Source organism: Cucumis melo, chromosome 4 (assembly GCF_025177605.1).
Source record: "Cucumis melo cultivar AY chromosome 4, USDA_Cmelo_AY_1.0, whole genome shotgun sequence".
NCBI classification, from domain to species: Eukaryota; Viridiplantae; Streptophyta; class Magnoliopsida; order Cucurbitales; family Cucurbitaceae; genus Cucumis; species Cucumis melo.
Genome location: NC_066860.1, coordinates 18,878,240 through 18,897,361, shown reverse-complemented (window position 1 = coordinate 18,897,361; position 19,122 = coordinate 18,878,240). Strand labels below are relative to the sequence as shown.

The window sequence follows — 19,122 nt, the reverse complement described above, 5'->3', positions numbered from 1 at the left end:
AAAAAAAAAATAGAACGTCTGGAATCCACTCAAAATAGTTTTTTTTAAGTGTATTTTAAACCGTTTTTACAAAAATGAGTTTAAACATAAATGAGTTTCTTCAAAAAGATTTTCTAAATCAATCTAAACGGATCCTTATTTGAACAAAATCCATTTTATCTTTTGTTTATTTTAATTTATGTTTTTCTTTTATTTTTTGGTTTATTTCAACATGTACAAAGTTATTCGTAACAGTCTCAACATTTAGTTACATTTTTACAAGTCAAAATTAACACTTGTTTATTTCAATACAACAAGAATGTGAAATATAGATACTTGAAACTCCAACTTAAAAAAGAACCAAATATTCAATTTGCTTGTTGTTTTTGAGCTACATTCACATTGATGTGCTAAAATTAGCTTTTGGAATGGGTGAACTTTTGTTCTATTCTATAAACATTCAAAAAGATAAAAAAAGAAAAAAAAATTGTGGTACAACATATATGCGCAAAATATATAAAGATTTGAACCATTTAACTTCAATGAAAATAATTATTTATCGATTAAAATAAATTATATTTATGTTAGTGGATAAACTATATCGCTTCATTAACTAGAGTAAATGACACTATACATTTGCTTTTTACGAGAAAGAAAGCAACCCATCACTTAAAAGAGTGTTTGATACCGATAAAAGAAAACACGACCCTCTCCACGTTCTAATTCTAAAAAGAAGAAGAAGAAATGTATATATACATAATGTATTTAAGCATGTTGATTTCTCAAATTAATCTATTTTTTAAAACAATAAATTGTTTTCTTTAAAAGCCAAAATTAAAATGTAAACATATAATTTATTATTCTATCTTAGAAACTACGTATTACATGGTTTTTAAATGTCTTTTAGTATGACAAAAAAAAAAGTATATGGAAAATTATTTGTATTATGTTGTTTTGTCTCATAAATTTCTTCATGAGAGAAAAAACAACAAAATTTATTAAGAGAGAGAACGATCTTTGAAGGAAAAGAAATAAATAAAAAATAGGAATCGGTGACCCAAAGTAATAAACAACAAATTTCAATTTCTTCTTTTTTCCAAATTGAAGAAAGTATTTCTGGTAGATATCTGTCTTTTCAACCTTTGGAAGAGGACATGATTCCTAAAATGTAGCATTCAACAAAAAATGAGTTTATCATTTCATCTCAACAATTTAATTTATCTTTTCACTCTTTTAATTATTACAACCATTTTTTTCTTAAATTAGATTTTATTTCAGAAAAGGATTTGTTTCTTTTCTTTTTTTTTTTCTTTTTGGAAAATAAGTTTCCATTTTAACTCATAAAAAGCATACAAGATTCAATTTGCACTAATTTGCATACAAGCTTACCTTAGGTTATGTAGGCCTCCCTAATCATTATATCTGATTATTGAATCATTACCAAATCTAACAATTGATACTCCTAATCAATTTGATTATTTAAGTTAATCAAATTAGTTCATGTTAACTCATAAAAAGCATACAAGATTCAATTTGCACTAATTTCATTGTGAACGAGGGCTAAATTAAGTTGAAAGCCTAATTAGACAATCATCAAGTTTAAAGCAATACAAGATCAAATTGATTTCATAAGCTAACCCAACTTATCGCTTCTAATTGAATTACGTACAACTTAACGAAGAAAATTGAACACAATAAAAAACATTCACCATAAAGTCCACATACATCCGACAATATGAATATAATAATTAACAACATAATTGAAACGATCAATACATCAAATTTAGTTCAAATCTCGCAAATGAAATAAATATAAGGGAGAGATTTCTACAAACCCAAGCTAAAAGAAAGTACCTTAGCCCATTCTTGACATGTCAAGCAATAGAGAGATGTTCAAGTACATGGTATAGAGAAAATTGATGAGAAATTGAGGTTGGAGCTCTTAGAACTAGAGACGTAGATTGGCCTAGGCAACAAAAGATTATTTAAATAAAACAATGTGCACTTCGGAGCGTTGTGACACTGTGAGTTAGAAGCCAAAATTGGCCTATTCTTCGTCTTGACTCGTAGTTGACGCTCATGCATTTCATATTCGCTTAATTTAAGTTCCAAACCGACACCAACATCAAATTCTATCCTTGATTTGCTCATGGATTTCATATTTGCCTGATTAAGCTTTAAGCTCTAAACTGGCACCAACATCAATTTCTATCCTTGATTTGCTCATAATCAAATAAAAAATTAAAATTATGAAATGATCTCGAATTAAGAGATATTAAATAGCACATTTTCGATACTATCATTAAATTCAAAAGGAAAATGTAACGACTCAACATCTTATATTAAGTTGAAATCATTGTTATTTTAAATAAATAACAATTTTGCATTTAAAAGAAAAGAAGAAAACAAAATCCTTAAATGAGTAAATTGAAAATACTCGTTCATAAATCATAGTTCGGTAAAAACATAAATAAATGCTAGATAAGCGTAGTCTTAGTTCGAGCTCAATCTAAGTTTTAAAGAAAGTAACATAAAAATAATTAATGAATTTTGATAAATTCCAATAAAAATACTAAAAGTAAAATTACTGAAAACATGAAAGGGTGAAGCAATGTAGTTCCCCTGTGGTAAGTCACAGTTTGTTCTTGTCATTCGCCAACTTTTCTTTACTTCTACCTTTGCCTGAAAAATTAAACATAGAAAAGATGAGTATAAACATATATTCAGTAAAGACCTACTGCTAGTCTCATTAGATGTCTGTTAACTTTCCCTTAGGATTTCGTTAGGAGGTACTCAAAACATATCGGGTGTTTGATGGAAAACATGCAATCTAGTGATCCTATAGGAACACTCTCATATGTCGGTGAACCGAAGGAACACCTATGATATCAGACTATAAGTGATCCCACCGGACCACTTATAAACATGACATGATAGACTAGTGGTCTTGTCCGAACCCACACAACCATAAATATGTGAAAAAAGTGATCTTGATGAACACCAAACATGTAGGTACAACCATAATGGCCAAAGTTAACTGAACATCATATTCCATAGTATGTAGCAATATTATAAAAATCATAAACATGACATACATATCAATCTTAACCATGTGATTAATATATCATGCATCAAAACATATCAATCATCAACTACAACACAATATGCATCTTAGCTACATTAATGCATAACAAAAAATACATGCAAGCTCTTAATTTCATTAGCATTCAACGTCTAGTAGTAGAATCTCTTACCTCGAGATTAGCTAAAATAACTATTTTCTAGCTAACAGTCAAGAGTTTTCCAATTAACTCGATCCTAAACAATAAGGTAGATTTCAGTAAACCTAATTAATAAAATTACCAATCGATAGCACCAAAGATTTCACAATTTAACTTACCGAAAATTAAGGTTAAAACCAATTTAAACCTTGATGGAAAAATCTCATAGATTAAGTGCAAGAGTCTCTAAATTAGACCTTCAATCTAAGGAAAAGCCTCAATTTAGTCCCATAATAACTTAAAATTTTCCTATAATGGGTGTTAAAAAAGACAATAATAAAAGTCCAAAACAGAACTTCAATATTTCCTCCAAAAACATACCCAATCACAATCCAATGAGCGGCGCCGAAAACCCACAGATGGATGGTTGCAAAAATGGACAACAAATGTAGCAGGCGCAGTCGGACAGCAACTCGACGAAGATCTGGTTGTGGTCGGGGCTCTTGCTCATGGAGTAGGACAAACAGAGAAGGGAGAGGATACGACTTAGCTAGACGTATTTTGTGTGGCTCAGGTCGACAAAACAATAATGCAGCGACGAGGGACATGTGTCATGCTCGTCCCAAACATCACTCCATACAACCAGATGGAAGAGTGTTGCCTAGACTTCCGTCACATACCACTCCACGAGATGATTCATGAATTCCTAGTAAGTGAAACAACACTTTCACTAGTCTCTTCGCAAAGCTTCTTCCTTGAGCCTTAGAGACTTTCAGAACTAATTGCAGTAGAAAACAACTCTTCAACTCCTCGCTACCGCCTAGCTCTTATAACTTAAACTCAATAACTTGTAGGCAATAAGCACAAAGATTATCACAATAAAATAATAAATTAAACTCTCTCTCTTTATTAACTTAACACTTTTACAAAGTTCATAGATTACAAATACAACCCTTAAACTTTGCTTTGCATAAAATAAAACCAAGTATGATCCTTACACCGTCATTCTTCCACCAAGGTGCTGCTCTTCGTGCCAAAGGTATTTAGAAGTATAAGACTCATTTTCTTTCTTCATCGTTAAATGTTGCTCCTTGTGACGGGTACCTAGAGGTGTAAGGCATCATTTCATCCTTCACCTCAGTCGTCCAACCTTCCAACTTTGCAAACAACGTTTAGGGCTTCCTTTCCCCGACTCAGTTATTTGGCTCTTTGGCTCCCCGGGCTTAGCCACACCGATATAGTTGTTGAACTCGCTTTCCTTCTGAACTGAGTCATCTGTACTAAGGAGCAATGCGCTTTCCAATCGACTCCTTAGATGTGAAATGAGATGACATGGCTATCATGTCGCATAAGGCTATAGAGTAACAATGTCTTCCCTCCTTAACTAGGCTACAACACCTAAGATCCATCATTTGCTTGGCTTCAATGCCTGACAACTTGGGAAGGAAAAAACTTAAAACGTAGTCAGAGTGATGAGTTCGAGAAAACCTTTTTGGAAAAAATACAGTAGATTCAACAATAATAAGGTCAAAGCGCAACATGTAAATATCATCGCATCAAGCCACAAACAATTCAACCATCAGTACAACAAGCACCACAAGCATCATGCACCTAAATGATCTCACAAATCATGCTCATCACTGAGACTTAGGATTCTCTCCTCGCCTGGATCTAGGACACTCAAACCAGTGTCACGCAAGTTACCTAGATTTTCACCAGCGCCTTGCCACATTCAATCTTTCTCAGACCTAGGATTCATATTCAACCAACGTCTCATCACAACCTCTCTTAGACCTGGAATTCTTCCATCGTCAAGATCTGGGATTCACAATCAACCAACATCGCACGAGTTATCTAAGATTTTCACCAGTGTCTTGCAATAAACCATACCACACCACGACGCATACTTCACACGATTAATAATAAAGGAGTATTAACTCATAGCTTACTCCTATCACACATTATCACATAAATAACGAAGTCATGCAGTAGACATAATCACAAGGTTACGAAATAATACATATAACACCACATTTATAAAGCATTTCTTTCCAATATGAAGATCATAAATATAAACGTTTTTGTTACTTTATAAAGAATCATTCACGAACATTTATTCATAAACTCATATTCAAGCATAAAACATTTAACCATAAATAATAATTTAGAAATCACGTTCAAAATCTGTTTTGTCTCTCACGAAAATACTTAGCCTCAACTCCTTCATTCTCTGCTTTTGGATTCCTCTTCTCGCCTAACGATTCTCACAACCGACTGTTCAATACTCAAAACTTCCCCTTGCTATCTTTATCAGAATATCTAAACATTTTCAAACAAAACTTCTCTTTTTCCTTTGATCTTTGGCCCTATTTATACTGGTCTTTCACATTCAAGGATCACTTCTACACTTTACACGTGTCACTTTACTGATTCCCTACGTTATGCAGCCAACCCAAACTTGACATGTAGGCTAAATGTTAGCGACGATTAGACATTCCCTTGAGGCGCACACTTTATCTCTTTGGAAAGCTAAACTCTTTAATCACTGAACTCTCATTTTCTCTTCTTGTAAAGCAACAAACATTAACTTTTTCCAGCAAGTTGTCAAGTCATCCCATTAGAACACCTACTTCCTTGCCTCATTCCTTTGGGTGTAGGTACTTCTCCCCGCTTTACTACGCTAAATGTCTAACTCTTAACGTCCAGCGCAAACTTCTTCCTCACCATTTATTCTTATCGTGTCGTTTACCTTTACGTGATAGAACTTAACTCTAAGCATTTTTCTTCGTGTCGCTTTTTCTCTTTTTGCATCCTTTCTCGTTGAATATCCCATACTTATAGTTATTCGAATAACTTCCCAACAGGATCCTCTTCGACAGGACTTCCTTCCTCCAAATCAAGGTGTCACACATGGCTATGCAGTGGACGGTGCTCAAGAAGAAGGTCAGACAAATGTTGAAGGTGATGGGCCACAGTAGGTTGCTAGGTCATAAAGAGGAAGATGAATTTTTTTTTTCTAATTTAGCACGTTCCCCAGTGCTTTAAATAATAAAGAAATAGTAATAATATTAATAATAATATCCTATTATTATTAATATTTCATTTTTCATTTTTCTTTCTACAACAAATAAATCTAATCTCTCCCTTCATTAATTATTTCCCAATCAATCAACTTTATTCTCCTTCCCAATAAAAAAAATTATCTTTCCCCACCAATAATTATATTTCAACAAATATAATTATCTTTTCATTTTTCATAATATATATATATTTATATATATATATCCACATATACATATAATATCAACCTCTCTAACAAAATTACCGCCCCTTAATTTAATTAAATCAATATCAAAAAATTATTTGATTAAATTCAATTTCAACTAACACCAAAACTCCAAATCCAATAATTAATTACATATTCATTCGATAAATATTTAATTAATTCTAATTCTATAAACCCATAAATTCTAAATTGTAATCTCAATATAACATTTAATAGTTACAATATAATTAAATAAAATTAAGATAATTAAATGATAAGTTACCTTAATTTTTAGAGCATTACAGAAAATATATACAAATTTTGATTAAAAAAAACATACACGTTTAACTTTCATGTAGCGTCCACTATACATTTATTTGAAAAGATAAAGAATATAAAATGCAAAAGAGAAAACATGTAGAACATTGCATTGCTTGTTATGCAAATTCTAAAGCACAAATATATTTCATGTGAGGTAGAGAATAAATATCAAATACGTATTAGATATCAAATTATATTGTAAGGAACGGAGCTTGAACCTAGGCTTGGAAATGGTTGGCGAGAGTTGGGAGAGAGAGAGGGAGAGATAGAGAAGGAGAGATGATGTGAACACAACGATGGAACCTTTGCATATACGAAGGACCAATTACAAAAAGAAAGGTAAAGAAGATTCAAGAGATTTTTACACTACACCTTCAAAAACTAGCAAATTCACATGAAACAACAAATAATTTTGAGTTAAAAATTATTTACAATGTTAGTTTAATGAGTCAAGATGAGAATTGATTAAAGATGACATGAGAAAAATTTTAGCACATTGTAAGGACTTTCTACATTTTTTATTTTTAGTTTTTCAATTTGGCCTTTGATTTAGTATGCAATCTTATTTTAAGTTCCTAGGTTTTGTTTTCTTCAAAAAGCATTTAAGTGTATTTGAATGGCTATTAGGCTTCCACCCATGCATGTATTTTCTTTAATTAGCATTTAAGTGTGACTATTGGGCTTCCACCCAATGCATGACCATTTAGCCTATAAAATGGCTTGTAATGCTCTTGAAAAAGTAGAATATCAACATTAAAAAGCTTATGCTTATTCAACCCTTTTAGTGTTTTTTTTTTTTTTTTTGTCAAATCTTCCTTTAGTTGTGATGTTAAAAATAAATTCATTGGATTAGTCTTTGATCGAATTATTTCTAGAGTGAGTTGCCTTAGGATCTAAGGGTGACCATCATAGATTCTAGGTTTGATCTAAGTACCTTTCTTTGTGAGTATTTGCAAGGATCCTATAAGGACCTCTAGTTTTGCATTTAACAAGCATAGTGGATGCTTATCAAGGGCGAGAGGGCAAGAGGGCGAGCGAAAGGGAGAAGGAGAGAAACAGAAGAAGCTAGCTAGCGTAAAGTTGGGGGTCAAGCCCTCTTGACCTATATTAAATTCATCGATGTCTAATACATGATTTGACATATATATTTTTTTTTAATATCATATACATATTCCCTCTCAAAACTAACAACCTACTAAAAGAGACGGCATATTTTCCCAACCCATAACTAAAAGAAGAAAAAAAAATCTGAATCCTAGAATCATCTAATCTTCATCTTCGAGCTTGAGTCCATACAAAGTCATGCAAAAATTAACCAACTTGTTTATCTTTGTATTTCCCCTTTTAATCTTTCTTTTTCTTCTCTAATTCGTCTGACTCTAGTGCATCACTAACCTTTTCAATTGTATTTTATTGACAATTGTATTTCGCATTTTGTATTGTAATTTAGTGTTTAGATTGTATCTTGTTAATGTCATTAACATGAAATTTTATACCTTTAATGGATTGCATTTAGTCCTTTTATGTTATACTTTTTTTAAAAAAAGTCAACATCCTATGTTTTTTATTTAAAAATTAATGTACCATCGTATCCTATTATATTTGTATCTTACATTTGTATTTACGCCTATGTTTTATACATTTCGTTGTAAATGATATATTTTATAACTGAGGTTAATCTAAAAATTGTCTTGTTTCCCTGAATAATATGGTTATCTAATCACTTGGATCAAATAAATTTGTAACCGTTTTTTTAATTGGGATATGATGATTAATTAGACTCTTCAATCACGAAGGTCAAAGCTGAGATTGAGGTCAACCTTAGAGATTGGGTTTTGTTTTGGTTTTGGTTTAACTTTCTTTTTACCTTATCTATTAAGTTTATTCTTTCAATCCAAAGTTATGCATATCCATAGTTTAACTTCTATTAAGTTTATTCTTTCAATCCAAAGTAAGTTTATTCTTTCAATCCAAAGTTATGCATATTCATAGTTCAACTTCTATTAACTTCTTCTTGATTTCAAGATTTCGACAGCCTTAAATAAACTTGAATTATTAAGGGATTTTTTTAAAAATGTAACAAAACCGTAAAATATTTTCACTACATAGAACAATTTCAAAAATGGAAAAAGTCCATAGGCCCACAATAGGAAATAACAAAAATATCCCAGTAAACAAGTGATTAATCAGTCACAAGGGCATACGAGTAACATTTTTCTAATTAAATGATGGTGCACTACAGTCTAAATAAATGATCTACGATCATTTAGGTCATAATACATGATCATGTAGTTCATTTTAACGATGAGGAAAAATGCTTCAAATTTAAACGATTATCTTAACCATGCTAAACGGTCGTGTTGACCATGACAAATGATTTTGTTGATCGTGGGAAATCGTGTAGTCCAATGTAAATAATCGTTAAAAACTTCAAATCTAATAATCGTGTTGACTATGGTAAGCAATCGTTTATATCATGTCAACATGATTTTGTAGATCGTTTTAAACGATGGAAAAAAGACTTCAAATTTAAACGATTGTGTTAACCATGGCAAACAATTGTGTTGACAATGGTAAGTGACCGTTTAGATCATATCAACACGATCATGTCATTTTGTTTTAAACTATGTAAACGACCATGGCTTCAAATTTAAACGATCATGTTGACCATTGTAAACGATTATATTGACAATGGTAAACGATCACCGACGGGTTTACGTAGGGACTAGTGAGGGCACGTGCCCCCACCATATTATCAATTTTTGTATTTGAATATTAATTTTGAAGTGTCAGATTACAATATATATTAAATAATACTTTATTTTAAACAAAGTATGGTTGTGGCGCAATAGTTGTACCCCACTGGCCTTGCGTTTGAAGATAAATAAGATAAAATCTAAAATAAGAAAGAAAATCTCGAGGAGGAAACAAAGAAATTGTAAAAAAGAAGAATAAGAAAGAAAAGTGACAACTGTGACGAGTCATTTGCAATAATCAAGATCAAATTTAGAAATTATGAAAATATTTGATCAGCTTAATGGACTTTTGTTTTATGTTACCTAGACCATAAATATTTTTTACTTTTATTACATTTATGTCAATTAACCGAGCATCACTGTGAATTTTCTACTATTTTTCTCATCTTTCTCTCAAGCTCTATCTATTTATGTTGTGTAATGTTTCAATGTCATTATTTTCGTATTATTACTAATATTTTACTGAGTTAGTTTATTACTACGACTTTCTATATTTGACTCAACTTCATTTTCTAATAAACAAAGTACACATTTAAAACTGTTGAAAATATTTTACCATATAGAAAAATATAATAAGACATCATGATATACACTATGCTGGCTTATTGCAACACAATAGTTGTTTAGCATGGTGTATGATAATCTATTGCTGATAGAAAGTAAAACTTTGTTATATTTGTAAATATTTTGGTACATTTTATCATATTTGAAAAAAAAAATACTCATTATTTTATATACAAATATTTTAATGTCCTTTAATTTTATAATTAATTTTAGATATTTGAAATTATTTTTAAATTTTTTACTGTGGCACCAACATCGACATTCCATGGATATTATTTTACAATACAGGCACCTAAACATTGTGTTAGTTTATAGAAATAATGAACAAAAATGATCAATTATAATTCAATTCAATGGCAATCAAAGTTTCATTACCAAATTTTAACAAATTTTCATTAATTTTCTATCCATTTCGATAAAGGTTTATGAAATTTTCATGGAAATATTTGACGTCCAAGTTTTATTGTAAACCTTTTGCATAACTATTTGTTTCCACAAATTTCTGAAAAAGAATTGACTTTAAACTATTTTTATAAAAAAAAATTAAAAAGATACCGTTGACATAATTATAAAATTGATTTCAACAAATTTATTGTGTTTTTATTATCTATAACTTCTCCTTTCCAAGGGAACACTGATTCCAAGGGTAAATTAAAATAATAATAATAATAAAAACAAGGGTTGGAGATAACAAAAAAATTAAATTTATTAAAAGAAAAAACCTGTCAAAATTGTATCTATGTTTAACTTGAACAAACTTGAACATCCTTCCTTGACTAGCACCAAGCCATGACCTGGAAGTTGCAGGGGCCAAAACTATTTGCCTATAATCCTACTCATTATTTAATATAATATTATAATCTTACATTTCAAAATTAACTGATACTATGAGAAAGGTACGTGTCCCCATATACCTATAAATCCATCGACGTAAATAAGTATAATTTATACAATTATGTAAGGTTGATGTTCCAACTTTAAAATTTATTTAACAATGAGTAGTTTTTACCCTTTGTCCAATTATTTAAATTTGGAGAACTAAAGCTACTTTTATTAGAAAAACATATTCGGTCATTATTTTATTGAAAAAAAACATTAAATGATTATTCTTTTATTGACCCGCCTTATTTTAATTTTGTGTCATCTTCATTTTATTGAGATCAATGAATTTAGAAATACTTTTGCACACTTCATCCTCTTATTTACGTTGAAATCTTACATTCGTCTATATATTTTTTTTCAATTTTGGTTCCTAAACTAAAAAAATGTATATATTTGGTCCTTAAATTTTTATAACTTTTTACTTTGATCACTATTATTAGAATTTTGTTAACTCTTTAACAAAATAATAACGTTACTTCCATATTTGGATGATTATACTCTAAATTTATCATATTAATTAAATTTATAAATAATCAAGAAATCTTACTAATCTATTCTCTAAATTTTTTATGTACACACTACACTCGAGTAGAAAAAAATCCAAATTAAAAATTCATTTTGTTTTATCTTTCCAAAACACGTAAATCTCTCATATCCCCTTCCATGTTCCTTCGTCATTTTTTAACTAAAATCTTGAAACAAATAAAAAATAATAATATTGAGTAGAATAGAAAAAAATAGAATTGATATATTGATGTTAACATGTATAACAAGGTAAAATAAACTAAAAAAAATAAAATATATGCAATACATGTATAAAATAAACTTTACAAAATTATTGTAGATAAATATTCACACAAAAAATCACAAAACCCAAAATAGAAAGAAAAAGAAAGAATTGGAAGGAAGAGAGATAAAAAAGCACTTCAATGAATCATATAATATGCCAAACTTTAGACACTAAAAAATTTGTATATGGACGAATTGTATCTAGCAGAGAAAGTCAAGTAGAATGACATGTCCCAAAATGATGATGATCAAAATCTTGAAGACGAAGTAACTTTTTGAATTCTCTATAAAACATCAATTTATCATCTAGTTTTTAATAAAAAAAAATAAAACCCTAGATTCTTAAGGATGATAATCTTATTTGGTAGCTTAGTCATCAAATATAGAAAGAAACCTCATTATTTGGTTAGAATTGACGGAATCTTAAGGCAATGATCAAAATATGCTCATTTTAAAAGTTTAAACACCAAAATAGAATAAGACACAAAGTTAAAGAGACCAAAATAAGATTTAAACCTTTTTATTTACTATGCAAATTAACCAAACTAAAACCAAGGAGATTTTTAAATATAGTAAAATATTTACAAATATAGTAAAATCTCATATTTGTCGTTGATAGATACCGTAGACTTCTATAAATGTCTATTAGTGATATTGATTAACATTGATAGAAATCTGTCAATGATAAATCTAAAAAAATTTCATAGCTCATAAATACTTTCTAACAATTTCTATTTAATTTTTTTTCATAGTTTATAAATAAAAAGTTTATGGTATAAATGAGTATAACCATGACAAATCTAAGGTTGAAATTTAAGAAAAAGTTGAATATTCTATATTTAAGAAAATGAATTTTGAGTTCTAAAGGAAAAATCATTTTGGATTTTGAAAATCAAGATAAATAACTATTAGATTCCTCTGTTAAAAGAAATAATAAACAATAATGAGATTCCTCATAGTAAAAAAATTGATAAAGTTATGACATCTGTTTGATGATAAATAAAAGGGAATATGTAGGATTTGAGAAGCAAGTCAAGGAGTGCAAAATTTAATATTGATTCTTCATTCTTTAATACAATTAGTGTTAAGATGCCTAACATTAACATAATTGAAAGGACATAAATCATATACACTATAGATTATGCTATTTTTCTTCTGAAAGTTTGTTAATTAATAATAATGACATTTATGTAAAACATATATAATATATGTTTATGTTTTCTAAATTTGTAGTAAAGACATATATTAATAGATAACAAAAAGTTATTTTCTTTTAATCTAACAACCAAAAAGTATTCGAAACTAAATTTAAAATATATTACAAGTATATTAACTATAATTCAACTATTGATATTATATAAACTAAAATGAAGTTTAAGTAAATTATATTTTGTAACTATATCCCTTTGCAATAACTTAACTTTATTATTTATATTTTATGTTTTTTTTATAAAAAAAAAAGAAAAGAAAAGAAAAGAAGAAGAAGAAGAAGAAAGAAGGGAGAAAAAAGAAAATTAAGAAATTTATATATAAAATTAAGAGAACAATTTCCCACCATCATTAGTTTAGAAGAAGAAGGTAAAGAAGTTGGATGGTTGATAATCAAAAAGAGATTTTATTTATAATTCCCAAAATTCCCCACCTTAAACCCATCTCTCCCACTTCTATTTTAAGCTCACCTCTGTTCTCTACCATCAAGAGAAAGAGCCTCCTTCTCTTTTCTTCCACTTCAAAAGCCCTTCAAACTTCCAATCATTGTCTCTCACAAATCCAAAGTAATTTCATCTCCCATGGCTTCCTCTTCTTCAAAATCCCTCTTTTCCTCTCCCCATTTCACCTCCTTCAACAGATCTTCTCATTCCAAATCCCCTCTCCTCTCCTTCTCCACCTCCTCTGTTTCTCTCAACCCTCGTCCTCTTCATTCTTCTATTACTTCTTCTTCTTCTTCTTCTTCTTCTTCTTCTTCTTATTCTTCTAATCGCTGCAGTTTCATTCCTCTCCGTAGCGTTTTGAAAACTCTGGAATCCTCGGCATTTGTGTCTCAGAACTCTGATCTCGCTGACCCCACTTCCCCAAATGACAGATCCACCATTTTGGTGGCCGAGAAACTTGGAGAAGCCGGTCTTGAGCTTCTCCGGAGCTTTGGGAATGTTGTGTGTGCTTACGACCTCTCTCCGGAAGAGCTTTGCGCCAAGATCTCATCCTGCGATGCCTTGATTGTTCGAAGTGGTACTAAGGTGAATCGGCAGGTGTTTGAAGCTGCTAAAGGGCGTTTGAAAGTTGTTGGAAGAGCCGGCGTTGGTATTGACAATGTGGATCTACAGGCCGCAACTGAGTTTGGTTGTCTCGTTGTTAATGCACCAACTGCCAACACCATCGCCGCCGCCGAGCATGGAATTGCCTTGCTTACTGCCATGGCTCGAAACGTCGCTCAGGCCGATGCCTCCATTAAAGCAGGTCTGTAAAAAATGAAAATAACCACGTACTAGTACTACTCTTTTTTAGAGGGGCAACTAAATCATGTTCATAATCATAATCATGAAAACCCTTTTGTTTCAACGTCTAGATCTGATAATAATTATTAACACTTGTTCTAATTTCAAGGATTTTTCATAATTTTGAACTATTTTGCTTAGTTTAACTGAAGTCAGGGACCAGAATTATGCTGTATCACTCTGTTTTTTAGTCGTTTTTTTTATATACGCTTAAAGTCAAAGGTATCTTTCTGTCACCCCCGTTTTGGCTGCTATCTAAAACCACACATGACAAGAATCAATCCCTCTATTTAATAAAAATCCCCAAATTCGGATCTGGGTAAAAAACAGAGAGTGATCTATTGAAATGGGTTTCCAGGAAAATGGGAACGGAACAAGTACGTCGGAGTTTCACTGGTGGGAAAAACACTAGCTGTAATGGGATTCGGGAAAGTTGGATCGGAAGTGGCGAGACGAGCAAAGGGATTAGGAATGCAAGTGATAGCACACGATCCATACGCACCGGTGGACAGAGCAAGAGCCATCGGAGTGGAATTAGTGTCATTTAATCAAGCAATATCCACCGCCGATTTCATTTCGCTTCATATGCCGCTGACTTCCGCAACTTCAAAGGTTTTCAATGACGATACATTTGGTTTGATGAAGAAAGGAGCTCGTTTGATCAACGTTGCCAGAGGAGGTGTTATTGATGAAGATGCCCTTGTTAGAGCACTCGATACTGGAGCTGTTGCTCAGGTAATTCTTGGACTCTTAAAAAATGGAGGTGCTCTGGTTTTTTTTTTTTTTTTTTTTTCTCTATCGATTTATGGATCTGTGGTGGAAACAGGCGGCGCTTGATGTGTTTGTGGAAGAGCCACCGCCGAAAGACAGCAAGTTAGTGCAGCATAAGAATGTTACTGTCACGCCGCATCTTGGAGCCAGCACCAAGGAGGCTCAGGCAAGCCCATTAGTAATTAATATATTATACGTTTCTTTTTTATATTAGTGTTTTCGCGGATTCCTGAGGTGGTCATCATCACTTAAACCCATGATGTTTTTCAAACTATGCCTCAAGATGAATTCATGATGGTGAAATAGATATATTATTTATATATCATATTCTTTAAATTTGGGTAAAATAGATTTTGTGAGTTTAAAGGAAAAAATTAATAAGTCATTAATTTATTACATACAAACTAAATCTTAAAGAGTTGATATAACAAGTATTTATATTAGAAGCTTTTTAAAGTTTTTGGATCATTTTAACACACAAATCTAACAAGGTAAACTTATGTACAAAAATCTTTAAAATATAAACGCCAAAACTAATTTAGTCAATTTTATTACCAATCTTGGCAACAATGTGAATATTTTTTTTAAAAAAATTTAACTTATAAATGTCCTGTCTACTTCTAAGATTTTGCTTTATTATAAATTTTTAATACTATTTAGAAAAGAAAGCTAAGCAAAGTTTTAAAAATTGAAAAGGTGGTTTTTTTAGATCAGGATAAGAAATTGGGAGGAAATATTTACGAATCTTTACATATTAGTTCTAAAGTTAGGAAATTGGGACAAAAGATAATCTTCTTGGTTGAGAGTTTTAGCCTAGGAGGCAAATTAAAACAACATTTCGAATCGATTCAAAATTTTGTAGAAGTACTTTCTGAATTACGAAAAATTAGAATAACAGTTGTCCACTTTTTTCATCTCTTTTCCTCAATCTCCTTGTTTTCTAGATTTAATGTTGAAATGGCAAATACAAATATTTCAGGAAGGCGTTGCCATTGAAATAGCCGAAGCTGTGGTTGGAGCATTGAATGGTGAACTCTCCGCCACCGCCGTCAACGCTCCCATGGTCGCTCCAGAGGTAACTAATTAACTAATTAACCATACTCAATTCTAATTCAAAATGCTCATGATTTTCGAATTAGAATTAAACTAGTCCTACCTAATTACTATGGTATAATCAACAGGTACTATCGGAGTTAGCACCGTACGTTGTACTGGCGGAGAAACTGGGGAGGCTGGCGGTGCAACTGGTGGCGGGAGGCAGCGGAATAAAATCAGTTAAAGTAGTATACAAATCAGGACGAGCCCCAGACGATTTAGACACAAGGCTATTACGAGCAATGATCACAAAAGGCATAATCGAACCTATTTCGGATAGCCACATAAACCTAGTGAACGCAGATTTCACGGCAAAGCAAAAGGGGCTGCGGATAAGCGAGGAGAGGGTGCTGGTAGATGCGCCACCGGAGTTCCCAGTGGAATCAATCCAGGTTGTGGTGTCGGAGGTGGAGTCGAAGTTCGCTAGCGCAGTGACGGAGAAGGGTGAGGTGGCGATAGAAGGGAAAGTGAAATACGGAGTGCCGCATCTGAGACGTGTAGGTTCGTTCGATGTGGATGTGAGTTTGGAAGGGAATCTAATCCTGTGCCGACAAGTGGATCAACCAGGAATGATAGGACGGGTGGGAAATATACTAGGAGAGAATAATGTGAACGTGAATTTTATGAGTGTTGGTAGAACGATGAGGAGAAAAAGGGCAATTATGGCCATTGGCGTGGATGAAGAACCTAATAAGGACACACTAAGGCAAATTGGACAAGTCCCTGCTATCGAAGAGTTTGTGTTTCTAAACCTATAAATCATGAAACTCACTCACACTCACTGCCGACATGTCGTTTGTTCCTTTTTTGTTTTTTGTTCCCTTTTCTTTTTTTCTTCTGGTCGCGTAATAATAAACTAATAAGGGCAGTTGGAGTTGGGGGTGGACTATGATTAAGGTTATTTTGTTTTGTTTTTTCTTTCTTTCTTTCTTTTCTTTTTTTTTTTTTTTTTTTTGGTGAAGTTTAAGAATGGAGAGACTGATTAAGGTTATTGTATGTTTAGGGGGTGAAAAAAAAAAGAAAAGAAAAGAAAAGAAAATGGATATGGTAATAATAATGTGGTAGTGTTGTCTGCCACATGCCTAAGCTCAGCTGTGTTCAATCATTTATTTAAATTACATTTTCGTATTTTTGTGGAGTATTATTGAAATATGAAATACCCAAGTGACGACTTCCTTTTTCCTTCGATCTTTCTTTTCTTGTCCCGTCTGAAATTTTAACGTTTTTATGTACATTCCCCATAGTTTTTTTTTTTTAAAATCAATTGTTTTATTATAACTTAAAATTTTATATTTTAATTTATATTGTTTATCTAATGACATTTATTTATTTTTAAAACTGAGACATTGACATTTTTATTGAAATAAACCCTTGAATCTTTAATTCAATGCAATGGAGATGATTAATTTAAGGTTGACAATGGTTTCAAATTATACATATAATGAAAACGTAGGGCTAGTTTGATAATGTTATTATTTTGGAAAATTGGGTTTTATATTTCAAAATTAACACGTTTTTTAAAAATTCGTAAATCTATTTTTCTTAGTCAATTTCGGCTAACCTCGACATCAAGATTCGTCTCAAATTTTAAAAACATCATTTCAACAACCTTTCTCAATCCATCTCGGCCGAATTCAACACTCAGATTATTAGTTTTGTTTTTAAATTTCAAAATAAAAGGTATTCTCAAATGACCAAAATACCTATGGAAGCTCGAATATTTTGAGATTCGTACACCCTAAACCCTATGTTCATTTCGGTCGAGAAGAAATGTGTTTGCTCCTAAAATTGAAGAGATTTGACTGATTTTTGCGCGCCCAAATTTCAAGAAGTCATCCTCAAACTTAAATCTGTGAATGTAATTTACTTTGCACGACTTCATAGTTTAGGCTGAATTTTAATTTCTATTATAGTGTTTTTTTTAAGTTAATGCTGGTGGCTTCATTTGATGAATCTCGACATTTCATCAATTGGGCCAATGAAGAATCTCTATCGAGATTGATGAAATTACCCTGAGATTTGTTGAACAAGTTTCAAGATTTGTTGCGTTTCACATGCATTTTGTGGGGTAATCTCGGAGGCAATTTCATCCAAGATTGGCTCGAATACATTATAAAATGCATAAAAACTCTTATCTCGTGGCATCTTGGTACAATTCTGTCTGAGTTTCATTGTTAATTCATGTTATTCTCGATCGAGATTGGTCCGGGAATGCCCCGAGTTTTAGGACATATTATTAATTTTGTTTTGTTATGTGTGTTTTTTGTTTTGCAGATGCCTCTTGTCACCAAAATTCGTAATGAAGACTTCTTCCTTGCAAACTTGGCCGGTTGTTCACATCTAGCGAAGACCGTCTCAAACATTAAAAACAAGTTAACACCTAAGCAGATGTATATGTTTAGGAAAATAATGTTTGGACATTTCTTAGACGTTAAGTTGGAAGTATTGGGAAATTGCCAAAAATAGGTTAAAAAAAGAGATTTAAATGAATTTTGGGACAAGTTTTCAAAAGAAAGACTTTTAGGACAATTTGGGTGTGAATGGACAAAAATGCCCTTCATTAAATTTCTATCGCTCTCTATTGATTTTTCGCCTACCCACGTTCGCTTTCCCTTCTCTTTCGCATAGAACACCTGAAGTAAAAAAAAAAACATCTCCTTTCGTTGGCTTTTGAAATTTCCCGCTCTGCTCTTCGAAGATACTCCGACTGTTCGTCTGTCGTCGGTCCTCCAGTGCATTTCGTCGCTTCTCCTTTTCGAACCTAAGAATCAACTTTGAGCGTGTTCTCTTATTTCAGTGAGTTTTATCTGTAACCCATTTTCAATATATTTGTTGGAATTTGTTCCTTTTTCTTCAGGCTTCAATCATGACATCGACTTCGACATCGACCGACGGACTCTTGTACAAGATTAATCCTTCCCATCATTTTTATTCCCTAGTAAGTTGTTTGTCTCATTTGGAAAAGACAACACATAATATTAAGG

The 19,122-nt window shown here is 31.7% G+C and overlaps 1 protein-coding gene across 1 annotated transcript; it reads left to right on the top strand.

Annotated features, from left to right (window-relative positions):
• Nucleotides 1–13,421: 13,421 nt before the first annotated feature.
• Nucleotides 13,422–17,319, top strand: LOC103501977 (D-3-phosphoglycerate dehydrogenase 1, chloroplastic-like). The gene is made up of 5 exons (XM_008465763.3): nt 13,422–14,234; nt 14,631–15,007; nt 15,099–15,209; nt 16,023–16,118; nt 16,225–17,319. The coding sequence occupies exons 1-5, from the start codon at nt 13,568–13,570 to the stop codon at nt 16,894–16,896; spliced, it is 1,923 nt and encodes a 640-aa protein (XP_008463985.2). The 5' UTR covers nt 13,422–13,567; the 3' UTR covers nt 16,897–17,319.
• The last annotated feature ends 1,803 nt before the right edge of the window (nt 17,320–19,122 follow it).